At 38.6% G+C, this 15,625-nt stretch overlaps 1 protein-coding gene across 1 annotated transcript; it reads left to right on the top strand.

Annotated features, from left to right (window-relative positions):
* Positions 1 to 4,965, top strand: LOC146645239 (uncharacterized). Its single transcript, XM_085394363.1, has 5 exons — positions 1 to 59; positions 168 to 287; positions 382 to 592; positions 1,432 to 1,604; positions 4,726 to 4,965. The coding sequence occupies exons 1-5, from the start codon at positions 33 to 35 to the stop codon at positions 4,774 to 4,776; spliced, it is 582 nt and encodes a 193-aa protein (XP_085250489.1). The 5' UTR covers positions 1 to 32; the 3' UTR covers positions 4,777 to 4,965.
* The last annotated feature ends 10,660 nt before the right edge of the window (positions 4,966 to 15,625 follow it).

Raw genomic sequence — 15,625 nt, 5'->3', positions numbered from 1 at the left:
AGTGAACTTAAGTGTTGACTGACTTGTAAAAGATGTGCAGGCTGACATTGGTCATCAAGGTGAGTTAAATCTGAATTTTAGAGCATCATCAAAACTTTTTGCAGGTGCTTCCAAATATTCAAACTGTAGCTCTCTTCTCTCTGAACGCCGTGGTTTGTTTATCTCAGCTGTTGCTGTTGCATTATGCGAGCCAGAGTAAAATCGATAGAAGCTGCAATGAAGATGTCTCACTTGAGTGTCCACTTTCTGAAAAGGACAGCAGTTTCCTCTCTGTGGCATGGTACAAGGTTAGTCATTTACTTCAGGCTTAAAAGTGTAGATTGTATTTTGTAGATGCAAATTTTGTAAACATCAAAACTGCTTGTGTTTGTTATTTAACAGGTAAACAATGGGAATAAACATGGCATTATCAGGAGGAGTAATGGTGAGGATCCAGTGTACTACAACTTTTCTCGTGAGGTCACATTTGGGGAGAAGCAGAATCTACTTCTGCGTAAGGTTTCACCTGCCGATTCAGGCGATTACGAGTGTACCATCAGCGCAAATGTAGGGGGTCAAAACCGGAATCACAAAGTCAGCCTGATCGTTAATGGTAAGCTTTCAATTAAATATCGCTGGCAGAAATATGAGTTTTCGCTACCTCAGGTAGCGCACTGGAACTGAGCTACATATGAGCCTAGACAATGTATTGACATATTTGTTGATCCTGAGAGACAGAGTCAGACTTTATGATTAACGAGTTTATTATGGCAAAGCATCGTCTTCGTACAGGGCAATTAAAGCTCTGTAGGATATACAGAATGTTAAAGGTTTATCAGGAAATGTGAATATTGAACAAATGTTTGCTAATTTAAATTTATTTATTGATAAATGTACAGTGAGGTGTTAATGAAACTGTATATGATAAACCTAAATATACTGTAAAATATATATACAAATATGTCCTCATATGGGACAATGATTTTATAACACAATAAAGCCATCATTGCTTAACAAAGTATAAAACACCACTGAGCAGACCTGTAAGTGTAAGTGGCATCAAAGCCAGTGCATCATATAATTCTCACACAAGTATCAGGAAGTTAAATCTATCTAACAGTCTTACATAATTTAACCCCCGCCTTACCTCTGCAAACTGTCATGATGCCACATCAAAAGGCACGAAAAGCATTTCCAGAAATCAAATTTTTTCCATTTCCACTGTGACATTTAAAGAGCATATTTTCCATCCAGGCTCTTTTATTAATTCAAGCAAACAAATTTCTAATGGGAAAATGTTTAATTAAACCACATTTGTAACCCAAATGCAGAAATTCTGCATAACTGATATCACAGTTTTTCAGGAAGTAATTTGAAATCAATTCAAACTGATATGTAAATAACCTCACTTTGTGCTATAGTGATTTTTTATTTTATGTCGTCTAAATACAGAGTGCGTGCCCACAGCTCCACTGACAACACTGAATTATTTGAACACAACAATGACAACTCCGACCAGTCCGCCATGCCCAACACAACTCGTGGACCTGCCGGTCACGTGGAGCATAGCTGGCTATGCAGCAGTGGCCCTGGCCAAAATAGTTCTGTCTCTAATCGTCATCTGGGTAAATATAGTCTTTTATTTTTCTGCACACAGAGGAGAAATTAATCAAAACATTTAGGGGATATTTTGGTACATGCAGCACTTCAGATACTTAAATAGTTCTAAGCCTATTTCACTAGCGCCTGATCACAGACACCATGGGGTAAATAGATTCAAAGATGACTTCTAAAGTCACAGCCACTTAATAATTTGACAGTTGCTAAGTCTTCTAAGTAACAGCTGAACCAAAAACATTTGTTCATGACCTCTTAATGACACATTAAACCGTTTCACATTGTTCATTTGGGGAATTTTCCTCAGTGTTTCCAGTAATGTGGCTTTTGATTTTTGGGGAAAAGAACAACCGTTGTTGGTAGTTTAAAAAACAAACAAACAGTGTTTTGTTGGTGCATACATCCCTGCTCCTTCATAAATAATAAAAATAAAGTTATTAATTTCCCCCCATTTCCTAGGTCACAGTCAGCAACTTGACCCCTTGCCCCTAAAATTGACCACATTTTGGTCTTGCAGTGCCTACCAGAATGACTAGTACTGTCTTTTTTATTGAGAAGACAGTTTCCAAATGTAAAGTAAACAAATTGAAACGAAAGCAAACAGAGAATTACACAGGACTCCAACTGTAATTTACAGGCTCATGATTGCTACCATAAATTGTTGCCTTTCAAAAAATCATCATAGACAGTTTAGAAAGGAACTATTGGTTAAGTTAGCTAAGTTTAATCAAAACAGATAGAAAAGGGATAAGACTTGATTTTCAACGCACTTGCAAAAATCAAACATCACGGTCTTTTCTGGTTTCAAAACAGAATCAGCGGTGAAGCTAAAATTTCTTCCATGTAAACTGATATTTAAAGTAGGATGTGTAGCCTGAGCTGAGGGAGCAAAACAATTAAAACATCTATGTCTTATCAGTTTTTATCAAGAAACATTCACGCATTCTGTCTGAAAACGTTGTGGTTTTAGGGACCTAGAAACACATCTGGTGGAAACATATGTAGGTAAAAACAGATAAGGCTGAAACTAGAACTGTGTGGAAAAAACACAGAGACAAGTAAAGAAGAAATTCAACTTTTTAACTTTGAAACTCAGATATGTTTTTAAGTGTCCTTACTTTTATTTACCAGCCCTAGAAAAGTTCAAGATGTGGTTAAAGTGAAGGCTTTCAGGTTCAATTCAAAGGGTTTAGCTGTTTCCTAATACCCCATTTCCAGAGGCTCACAAATCATGATGCAAAATAACAATGTCAAATATAAGGAATTCCTCTAATTATTGGATGAACAATTTTTTGTAGTCAACGACTGACAGAAGTATAGAAGCCACATCACTAAATCCTTGTCTTTCCACTCGCCATCATCTGCATTAAATGCTCTGCGTGGCCTTTACTCAAGCCGCCTTCAGTTGCTGCTCTCTGCGAGTCTTTTGGGGTTTGGTTTTGTATTAAATGACAGGTGTATTTAATCAGGTGACTGACTCGGCTCTTGAGTAATATCCAATTTCAAATTAAAAAACTCTTGGGGGTATTTTTTTGTATATGTTGGGTTTTAATCCATTTGCACTGTGGACCACAGTGAATCAGTTTTGCAGCATTTGGCTGATTCTGAGGGGAGAGTGTAGCTACGTACACTTACCAGTTACATCATCAATAAACACCCTGGCTCCACTGGCAGCTGTAGACTTTAACAATAATACGCCTACATTCTCAAGAGTGTTATTCACTTAGTTCATGTGAAGTTGCTCATCTTACCTAGAAAACGATTCTGCGATTTTTTACTTTAGTTGTCTTCATTGTCATTCTTCTTAAGAATGTACCAGATTTTTCCGTTTTGTCCTTTTCTTACTTTTTTTGCTGTCTTTTTTATTTTAATTTATTCAGAGGCCTAATGATGGCCTCCCTGCTCTGACATCTCTTTGGAACTCAGATTTTAAATTACAGTGAAAAACTCTATAAACATAAATTCAACACTTTAAATCTGCTTTAGATGATAGGTCTGCTTCATTTTGCAATGAAATATCAGGGGAACAGAGCTCACCTGTACATGAAACTTGTGCCAGTTGTGCAATTAATTTTGAGCCTCTGAAAATGGGAGATTATCTATAAAAATAATTAATCCCTAATCAGTTAATACAATGCTTTTGTTAAACCCCTTGAATTTAACATAGAAGGCGCCACTTCAATCTTGACTGTTTGATTTAAAAGCATGGTAGTATACAGATTTAGAGTATATTTCCCAGACTTTGTAGAAGTAAAAATAAAGAATTTGTATACAAGTCAAGAGAGCCTAAACAGACATTTTCAAGAATATATTTATGTTTGTGATTACGTGAACACAACAATGTAAACACCGCAACAGAAGAAACGACTGTGTATGGTATGATCACGCCCGCCGTGTTAAAAACACAGGGAAGAAGGGGTTGTTGGGTATTGTGGTGTGTTGCATGTGCGGCTGGCAGCTTGTGAGCTGCAGCCGGGCCAAATAAAAATGGTCTTTACCTTGCAACTTTATTGCAAGGTAAAGAGCAAGTACTTCATGAGAATCAGAAGGAAAAATTCCCCTTTAACAGGAAGAAACCACAAAACCACAAAACCAGGCTCACAAAGCCAGGGAAGTTTGATAATGACTAATGATTAAATGTGGAGTGGTGTATAAACATGAGAGTGAAAAGAGGTGAGTGAAGAAGAAACTAATAATGCCTAATTTCATTTAGTACAAAAATCAAACTAACTAATGAAGAAGTCCAGGAGCATATCTTTTAGTAGAGGACAGACATTACAGAGATAATTAGAGTAATGGCTTAACGTCACTGTTGACGTTACCTCTAATATTCTAAATACTATGTAAATAACCCAGTTAGTGTGAAAACCCCATTTCCTGTTAGTCAAAAATGTCACTGCCTTCCTCCAGTTAATAATGTGCACCCATGCAACAGTTTGGTTGATGTGGTTCATGTTGTTGAGAAAATGTAGGCAAACACCTTCTTTCTCTGCACTGCATTTCCTGTTTAACTCTGATGGTATTTCTTCCTACAATCAAAGCTGACAGTCTTGTTTCCAGCATAATTCCCTCAATGTATCTTGTACGTACATATATATATTTTTTGTGTGTGTTTCTTTGAAAATCCAGGTTATTCGTCTCAGATCTTCAAGGCAACGATATAATAAGTGGCATAACTGAACCAACAATACAGACCCTCTACACACAGCCTTCCACGTGAGCGGGGAATTTTTTTCTTTTTAATTTATTCTATTTCTAAATGAGTTTTGTAAGACTCATGTATTATTTTTTTTACATGTAAATTGTAACACAGTTTTTGAGACCTCTACATAATGAATGTAAATTTTCAAATGTAATAAATAATAAACACTCCGGTTTTAACAAATTCGTATTTTCTGGCAGTTATTTCATGTTTCGGGCGTTACAGGTTTAAAAACACGCCTCGTCTTTTTATTGGTAACAAGGAGGTCAACGTTAACAGGCAAAGGTACACGATTCGTTTTGTTTCCTGTGTCCTAGTTCTTTTCGTCCACCACAATTAGTTTCAGAAATCAAACGTCCACAGAAAGCAAAAGTATTGTATCAACTCTTTAAGAAGTATAATCATTTTTATGCATAGTCCTTTATTTTACAAAAGCTCAGAAGTATTTCTAGCCTAGTATATTCTAAACTAGTATATGTTTTTCATCTTCAGATGAAAACCTTTCCAGCCTGCCTGAAATCTAAGACCTACAGACTTCTAGGGTTGCTTTTGCAGTATGCTTTGAATCATTATCGATTTGCACTGTGAAGCACTCTCTGATGATCTGAGCAAAGCCCTGTGCACTTCAGAATTCCACTTGCTGCTTCCATCAACAATCTATCCTCAATAAACACTAGTGACACAGTACTTCTGGTAGCCTTACATGCCCACACTATGACACTGCCTCCTCTGTGTTCAATAATGTTGTTTGGCTTGGGGTGCTGTTTCTCTCCTTCTTCATACTGATTTCTTCCTGTCCTTCTGCTACAAGTTAATCTTGGTTACATCTGACCAAATGTTTTTTTCCTAGAACTCTTGAGGTTCTTTTAGATGCTTTGTGGTGAAGTGTGATTTAGCCTTCCTGTTCTTGTGTGTGACCAGTGGTTTGTTCCTTGTTCTAAACCCTCTGCACGAAGATGTCTCTTGATTTTAAACTTTGATGATGATAAAACTGGAGAGTTCTTGACTTCATTAGATTTGTTTTTCTTAACCATGGAAATAACTCTGTCAGCATGCACAGTGGTCTTGGGGCTTTTGTGGTTGCTGAGCTTGCAATTGCATTCATTCTTTTTAAGTATGTACCAGACTGTTGATTTGGCCACTCCTGACAAATTATCTAATAGTTTTTTTCTGCTTTTCAACCTAATCATGGCGTCTTTCACTTGCATCAACATCTTTTAGGACGTCAATGTTAGAGTTCCAAATGCATGTTTAACACTTGGAATCAACTCCTGATGTTCCAGTTTCTCTTAGTTTGTCGTGAAATAGCGAGAGAACAGACCTCCGTTGTTCAATTCCTCCTGAAAATGTGGCACTATACATAAAATTAGCTGGACATATAAAACTACTGCTATAGTCAGTAGTTTTATAGTTTCAGTTTCAGTAACGTACAAGAGGAAACCATTTTCTCTATTTTTTAAGTCTTGTTTATAAAAAGTTAAACACACCCTTACTGCTTCCATAGGAATTAAGAGGCCAAGTAACATTGAGGGGTGCTAATCACATTCACATGATTAACTGATCATCAGTAGGTGTAACCACCTTTATAAATGCAAAACATTTGGCAGTTTTCTGGTCTGGAGCATTCAGGTGTGTGTTAACACAATGCTACAACCTTCCCCTGAGTGGAGTTTTGTGCATATTGATCGATCATTATACAGTTTTGTTTGAAGAGAGAGAAAGACCAGAAAACAAGCTGGTGCTCTTTTATGAGGATGTAACACCTATAACTAAACTTAGCACAAAAGGTAAGGAAACTTGTTCTTTGTTGTAACAATGCTTCTTGGCAAAAAATCTTATACTTTTGGAAAGCTTGTTTATTTCCCATCAAGTAGGTTGAGTTGAGTATGTGGGCTGCACCCATGAAAAGCTTCCCAGATCTTTTCTGCCAATGCCAAACAGGTTATGCTGTAATTAACTCTTGTTTGGTGTCATTTATTGACATGACTGAAGTCTGAAGAAACAAGATATATCATAATTTCACAATGTATTAATTTAATGAAAGCATGTAGCATGTGGAAAGCCATACACAGCCACAACAGCCTTGTTGTAAAGCACAGGCGTCGAACTCCAGGCCTCGAGGGCCGGTGCCCTGCAGGTTTTAGATGTGTCCTTGATTTAAATGGTTAAATTACCTCCTTAATATGTCTTGAAGTTCTACAGAGGTCTGGTAATTAACTAATCATTTGATTCAGGTGTGTTGACCCAGGGTGAGATCTAAAACCTGCAGGACACGGGCCCTCGAGGCCTGGAGTTCGACACCCCTGTTGTAAAGGCTCACCTTTCAGCACACTCACTTCACCAGATGCACCTTGTTTCTTTTCCTCACCTTTGATTGGGTGTGGTGCTTGCCCTTAATTGCATTCACCTGTCACCCGTTATAAAAGGACTGCACCTTATACTGCTGAGTTCATGTATTATTTTGAGTTACTTAAATCACACTTTATGTCTTTTCAGAAACAGCAGTCCATGTGTGTCTTTTCTTTTGCTCATTATTCAATAAAATGAGAAACTTGCAAGTGATTGCTGACTGTGCCAGTATTTGTCTCAACTCAGCCAGCGTGGTTTCATTGGTCAGTCTGGCAAGAACAGCACATCCAAGCAAATCCCACAAGTGTTCAGTGGGGTTCAGGTCAGAACTGCAGGTAAGCCATTACATGGACTCCCAAATTCCAGAGGTAGTCTCTGATAAACCCCACCCTGTGGGGGTGAGCGTTGTCATCTTGGAGGACAGAGCTTGTTCCTAGACTGTGGCGATATGGAATTTCCTCTGGTTGCAGAATTCCATCTCGATATTGCTCTACAAAGAGATTGCCTCCAGTCATAACGTGGAAAACAGGCCTGGCTGTGAAGGGCAGTCGTGGCAGGTCTACTGGAATGAGACCTATGAGACCAGAGATTAGCTGTCTTCAGTCTATTCCAGACTGTCTGGGTAGAGAGCTGCCAGCCATATCATCCTACAAACTTTGACTGAAAATCTGCAGGACAGCCTACAGTTTCCAAATCTTGACAGGGTGGTGAAGTTGCCCTATGGCATTGACCCTATCCAGATCAGTCAAATGTGGGCTGCTAGGTGAAGACACCAATTGACCACCGTAGCAGGTCCATGCTCATGGGTGCTGCTAATCAGGCACTTGGCTGTCAGCACCTCAGGTACCAGGGGGTCAAAACAAGAGTCAATAGCAGAATAACCAGTTTGGCATTGGCAGAAAACATTTGTCAAGTTTTTCATGGTTTAACCCACATACTCAACTCTGCTGCTCAAGCCACAAATGTACTTTCCTTACGAACATGGAATTGGTTAAGGGGGGAAATAAACAGGATTTCCAACATGTAATATTTATTGCCAAGAAACATTATTACATCAAAGAAATAAATCAGCCAAATAGAAATTTCATTAAAATTTCAAAATTAATAGCATTCATTTTCACCCCCACAGAGCAGCTTCTTTTCGGTGTTATGACTGCAGTTTAAGTTGCAGATAATAAATATTTTAAACTTAGACACAGACTGAATGCTTTCTCCTTACATTATTTTTATCATAAACTCTGATAAAAAGCTCTACTGCTCCACTACAGATTCACATTTTAAAAACATGCTTAACTGCTTTCTTGCTGAAGATCAATACCCATCATGTCTGCCTGTATCATTATGATTAACTCATCCATTTTCTGGATCAGTAGCACAAAATATATATTTTTACAAAAACAGAAATGAGACTTCTGTGTTAAGAGGAACTAAACAGATTTACTGGCATTTCACAACACCGAGCTCTTCCTGTGTGTACCACCTTTAATTCCTGTTTAAGAAGTGAAAGTGTAGCATAAGCTTGTGCTCTACAGTCTGCACAGACTTGGACTATTGTTGGTGCAGGATTCTAGCAGCTAGAATAAATGGTTCACTCGGTAGAGTGGAGTAAATACCTACCTCTGAGTTCTCCTCCTGCTTTACAAAGTCAGACACAGGATACACGTCATTGTGTTTGTAAATACGGATTAGAGATTTTACAAGAGGTGAGGTGTCTCACTGGGAGCAGCATGTACAGTGTGGAAAATAATGTGCAGAGGCCACCATCTACTGGCAAATCCTCAGAAAACATCACAGTCTGGCAAACCGGCACATCAGCTGACTTTTTTTTTGTGTCCCGTTTGGATCTTTAGCCATCAGAATTGTTGTCTTAAGGACAAGAAAGATGCCAAGCGGATTTATTTTACTAAGTGGATCATCATGGCCTTGCCATATTGGTCCATTTGATTGACCTTTATTACAATTGTGAATTTATTTTATTTTCAGTTGCTACAAACGGGACAGACATGACTGGGGGATAGGACAGGGAGAAAGAATGAAAGAAAGAGAGGGAGAGAAAGAAAACCAAAGGGGAGAAGAGACGGTGAGAAGGGGGGGAAGAAAGAAAAAAAAAACACCTGGGTCACCTGTATGGAGAAAAAAAACAGAAGAGAAAGCAAACAACAAAGAGCAACATAATAAAAAAAACGGCACCATCACAATAAACTAGCTAGCAGTAGATATCAGTAGATACTAAATAATAAACGATATTGTGCAGCACGCAAGATAGACAGCGCACAATGTGCTTTGAGGCAGCAGCCAAGAAAGGTGTAGTCCGCGTCTGTGAACACCCGTGTGTACACCTGTGTGCATACCTGTGTGGATCAGCACGCTTGTATTCCAAAGGTTTCTCCATGTAACGATCTGCTAGGGAGTGTGGGGAGCCACAGCCCCGTCCACCAGGGTATGAAGCAGGTATGGAGGAGATCCAGGCCCCAGATATCCAGAGGCCCCAGAGTACAAGGACCCGAGGAGGACCACCTAACCCTAACCCACCAAAGGGGGGGGGGGGGGGGGGGGGGACCGTGCCACCCTCCTGGGAAGAGCTGAGTAGAGCCCCAAGGGAGAGGTCACCCCGCAGCTACGGAGCAGAGGCCAGAGGGGGTTGCAGTGGCGTGCCTGCGGGCTCTGCCGGCAACCAGCTGTGCCAGAGAGGACCGAGCTTTTAAATAATGTATGATGTGGTCTAATAATACAATGGCATAATGGCCTATGATTACAAAATGTTTGGATGCACTTTCAAATTGTGCATATGTGCTGTGTTTAATGCACCTGAAGAGCATTCAACATGAAAATAGAGTCAGGGGCCACTAGTGCAATGCTACCATTACACTACCATTAACAAAAGTTATATACTGAACAGGGTGTTCAGTATATAAGTAAGTACATTTTTCCAGCTCCAAATTAGGTTAAACGGAGCAGAACATTTTACAAAGCAATGATAATGAAATTACTTTAGTCAACCAGTTGGGTGCTTAGTCAAGAAAGTAACTTAAAAAAAATAAACTTCAATGAATCTTCTAAAACAGACCCCAACAGCACATGCTGACTCACAAAAAATAGCACTGGAAAGAGGGCTCAAATGTAGGACACTGAAGCCAGTTAAATACACAAACAAAAAAGGCAAGCCTTTGATGGCCAATGGAAAAACCAAAGATACAAATTCCAACAGGTGAGTAAATAAAACAGAAATTCACACACGGGGCACAAGAAGCTAGGGAAGGCCAGCCAGAGAGCAAACAGTGAACCAGTGTTATAAATGTGGAGAGCTAATTAGGGAATTATGTGAATGCAGGCACAAGTAGGTGGGTTTTAAGTTTTGTGTCTTAATGGAATAAAATGATTTCTATTTTTATGTTGTCATCACATGTAGTGGTTAGAAAACATTTCAAGAGTCTGCAGGGCGAAGAAGGAAACGGTTAACAATGTTTCTGTCTTCTACCCTTTAAAAGCCAGCAACCTTTGACAACTTCTGCACATTTCAGCCCATTTTGACCTTTAAAACCTCTCATTTTTATAATAGGGTTAATGCATAGAGGACTCAGACGACCTTCAAAAGGTGTTTACTTAGTTTAAAACCACAAATCTCTCAGGCAATGGAAGAAAGGGTTATGTCCTTTATGTTTCCTCATATTTATACTCTAATGGTATTCTTTGTGTGGCAGCATCATGAAGTAGTCACAAAGTTCTAGGGAAAACAAACTTACCCATGGATGCTGACACAGTAAACACTAAATACAACACAAGTGGATGATTTTTGCAGCAAATACATAGCAGCAAAATAAGTTTTATTTGATCTTTTTCAAGTCTTCTTTGAAATTACTGTCAACAGTTTCTGAGAATAAAAAGCTTTTCTGCACTTTGCAAATAATGTTTGATGTTTTTCTTTTTACATATGTTTTATGGATTTAGAGAATAGAATAGAATAGAATAGAATGCCTTTATAGTCACAATACAGACGTACAATGAGTTACAGAGCATCTCCTACTCAGTGCAAACATGTGGGAGGAGAAAGGGAGGTGAGGTGCACAGTTTCAGCACTATATACATATGAACAGTAGTTAGAAAAAAACATTAAATAAACAAGTAAATAAAATAGTGTTATGTATTTACAGTGTGGGTTATTGCAGGTAAAATTAAGTATTGCACAGTGGTGGTTTATAGAGGGAAGTCCTTGGAATGGGGGGTGGAACTGTGTTATCAGTGCATGTATGAGTTCAGGGTGGTTACGGTACTTGAAAAGAAACTGTTCTCGAGTCTGTACACCTGAACACTTCCCCTGAGGGAAGCAAGTTGAACAGGTCAAAACCAGGGTGGGAGCTGGGGGATACTACGATACCCACCCAAGCCTCTCACCAAGGGCAACTTCAGACTGAGACAGAGTCCAGCCCCTTTCCAGGAGAATGGTTCCATAGCCCAAGCCATGCGTTGAGGTGAGCCTCACTATATCTAGTTGGTACCCCTTAGCCTCATGCACTAACTCAACCCACCAGAGAGGTGATGTTCCATGTCCCAATTTCTAGTCTTGGTAGCCGGGGATCAGTCTGCCAGGGCCTTCACTCCTGGTACGGCCACCAGACACTTGCTCTCAGGCACCCTCCCTGGGCCTGGCTCTAGGCCAGGGCCTCGGTAACCCTATCCCAGGCCGGGTGAACTGTTCCCTTGATCTTGCACTCATAGGGCTCTTCTGAGTCGCTCTTTGTCTGGTACCTCACCCAGAACCAATTTGCCATGGGAGACCATACCAGGGGGCAAAAGCCCCCAGACAACATAGCCCCTAGGATCCCTGGGACACACAAACTGCTCTACGATAAGGTAGCGATTCACAGAGGGGTAGTGTAGTTACCTGAAATAAAAAAATAAAAGTTACATTCTAAGAAAAACAGCAAATTTAAATACTTTATATTTAAAAACTAAAAAATGAAGTAAGAATGCATTTAATGTCTTTCTGTCTTTGTTAGGTTTAATTTCTTTATTTTTTTTTTATTTTTTTGATGTACTGTATTTGAAAACTAAGTGTTGAAAATTGCTACAGTGGAATAGAAGGACCTTAAAGCACACCATCTTTATGACTTCTTAGTATGACATTTCTTGGTATAGTGTATTCATGTTTAGATACTTTTACAAGCTTAACAAGCAACTCTGAGGTAGTCTTGTGTGACTAGTTTGTGTCTCTCTGTCCATCTGGAGCACAGAGGAAACTTGCAGGAGGAGAGTGGAGAATGCACAGGTGTATCCTTTTACTCTTGAAGTATAAAAGAGCCATGGCACACAGCTGGAACACACACATCATTTAGTTATTTAAATTCACCAGCAGCATAACCTGTTCTTTAACTTGTACACGTCTGAAAAATAAAGCTCACATTACCCGGGGTTGGGCTGGGAAAGGCACACTGTAGCTGCTTCCTTGGCTGGAGTTTGGCGTCTTGTCTTGTCCTGTGTCCTTGACCTTCTTGCTTATTATTGGGTCTTCTCTTTGGTTTTATGGTTGCTTATTGTTATATTAGATTTTCAGATTATTTTATATCTCAAACTTTTGCTCCTCTTTATTGATACTTGTATTTTTGCTTAGGGCTTATTTCATATAATAATAATATAATAATTCTTCAATAGCCTTGTTCCTTTCATCTGTGTGAAGTTTAAGTGGATTTTGGTATTTTATTTGTGTTTAGTAAGTTACTTCCTGTTTTATTTTGGTAGTAGTGATGGGATTTCCGGCTCTTTTTAGAGAACCGGTGTTGTGCCAAAAAGTGATTGTCTGCCAAAAAGTGATTTCCAATGTTTCTGTGTATTTTTTATGTGTAATATCTTTATGTATGTTTGTAAACAGAATTCGGTGAACAGGGTTTACAAAGGGGTTAGACATAGAATTAAAAAAATATCTGTTTTTCAAGTATCTTTACAACTCTGTGTCATTGTACTTACATTATAACCAATTCGGTCCTTTATCCCCACTTAAAATATTTTTACAAAACTATTGTAATAATTGCTGCCATTTCTGCTGTCCTCTTGGCCAGCTTACTCTTACAAAAGACATTTTTAATGTTAATGATATTTTTTAACTGCATAAATAAAGGTTATATAAAAGTCAATGCCAAAAACTGATTGCAGCTTCTACCTTGTTACATGAATGTTGTTTGTGGCTCAAGATGACTTTCTATCATCCATAAGGGATGCATTTGACATATGTTTCACATATTATAGCCCAGCAAGTTACTTATAGCAGTTTAAATACGAGCAATCAGTTTTTGGCAGACAATCACTTTTTGGCACAACACCGGCTCTTTCGGCTCGGATCACTAAAAAGAGCCAGCTCTTTCGGCTCTGAACTGGCTCTTCAGGTGGTTTTGTTGCTTTAATTAATTTATTATTAACAATAATATAAAATTATGCACAAAAGAAATTACTAATGTAAAAAAAAAGTGGTTTTATTTATATATGTTTATGTATAAATATATGTGCTGGCCCCTAGAGACAAAGCACGTACAAATTCCAAAAAGCACGTACAAACTCCAAAACACATTCCTAGAGTTAACTGAACTTCCAAAACAGAGCTACCTAGATCACTTAAATTACACAATTGAAAGCATATGTGTATGGTTTGTGCATTTATACACAAGCACTCATATATATTCAAATAATTTAAAAAAAAAAGTTCATTTACCTGTTACTACCACACACCAAATCCGGTCGTTGGTACTTGCTGGCTTGTGTAGCCACTAGGTAACAAAAGCTCAACACTGCGCCCAGCATCCTGGAACACGTCTGTTGTGTTTTGTACGTGTTTTGGAGTTTTTACGTGTTTTGGAGTTTGTACGTGTTTTGTCTCTGTAGGGGCCACCGTAAATATACTTTTATTTATTCACTCCACATAAAATGTAATAAATAAATTATATATTACAAAAACCAACTAGTCACAGTTTAGCTTTTAACTATTTAAATTTTCAGCTTTTTCCTTTTAAACAAATTTAAAATGAAACAATATTAAACACTACAAACCACAACACAATTAAATATAAATTAAAATATGAAAACAAAAAGAAGATGCACATTCTCTGTCATGAATAAACTTTCTGAATCCTTTATCATCTGCAACTGAAAATAGTTGTGGATGATTACTGTACCTTTCTAATGTGACGTTGTTGTCCCTGGCTCTCTTTCTCTCTCTCTCCCTCCTGCTCGGTTCCTGTGCTACTGCGAGTAACTACCACCCCTCCCCCCTCTTCCCAGCGCAAAGCACAAGACTGGCATGCGGAGTGAAGTGGAAAAAAGTGCAAGAGAGGGTGAGAGAAAGAAAAAGAAAAAAAAACCACGGCTTGCCTCATTCATGTCAAAGATCCGGCTCTAAGAGCCATTTCCTACACGTCACTATTTGGTAGTCTCGTGCCTTTCTTGCTTCTACTTTTCTTCCTGTCGCTCTGGTTTCACTGTTTTTGACTTACCTATTTTAACTTAAAAAAACAAATCCTGATAACGGGTAATGTGTGAAACAGTATAAATAGCCTTGCCCTCAGTCGTTGGGCATCTGTTAGCCCTCCCTCTTGTTCCTTGTTTATTCTGAGTTTTGTTTTATTTTAGGTCACCTTTCTGTTTGTGTTGTGGACTTTGTATTTATTTACACTGCTTTAACAACTTTATTTAAGGTCGGTTTTGAATTTCGTCCTGCATTTGGGTCCAAATTCACCTTTGGTCTCCTTGTTGCACTTGAGCTATTTCTGAACAGCGCCCATTTTATTTTTCAAAAACGCAAAATCAGGCCAGTAGTGATCCACCATGTCAACTGCACAGTTTATTCAGATTTCACTTTTGTATTACAGGGATAAAATAATAATAGAAAAATGTCAAATGCTGTGTGAAACAAAAAATGTGGTCTGTTGTAGGCATTCAGTTGTTTTTTGACTGCGGGAAAGTGAGCCGTCATTTGTGAGCCGCGGTCAAGCCAAGGAAATTTATGCGGCGGATAAGAGGCGGCTGGCCTCTTATCCGCCACATAAATTTCCTTGCGCTTTTACACAAGTCTTTACAGTAGCGCCTTTTCGCTTTATATCCTGATTGAAAGCCTAGATCCGCGCGCACACAAATTACAATGGAACAATGGAAATACAGCCATCGTGACAGTCTGGTTGCATATTCAAAAATTCATTAAAAATCATTCTTAACAGTTGATGCCAAGCTTTCAACACAATCCTCTTCTGGAACACCTACTTTACCTCTGGGCCAGGTTTTACCCAGATTTACTGTAATATTAGTCAGAAATTACAGGAAATTTGTATTCAATGCAATACAGTTAATACACTACAATTATGTCTATTTCAGAAATTCATTAAAAATCATCCTGAACACTTGAGGTCCAACTTTCAACACATTTCTCTTCTGGGACACCTACTGTACCTCTTTACCAAGTTTCATCCAGATCTACTGTAATATTACTCAGAAACGACA

Source organism: Rhamphochromis longiceps, linkage group LG20 (genome assembly GCF_057381845.1).
Source record: "Rhamphochromis longiceps isolate RC_006_pf linkage group LG20, R_longiceps_female_GT1.1, whole genome shotgun sequence".
In the NCBI taxonomy this organism is placed as follows: domain Eukaryota; kingdom Metazoa; phylum Chordata; class Actinopteri; order Cichliformes; family Cichlidae; genus Rhamphochromis; species Rhamphochromis longiceps.
The sequence above is the reverse complement of the archived record's forward strand: the minus strand, read 5'-3'. Positions and strand labels throughout refer to the sequence as shown.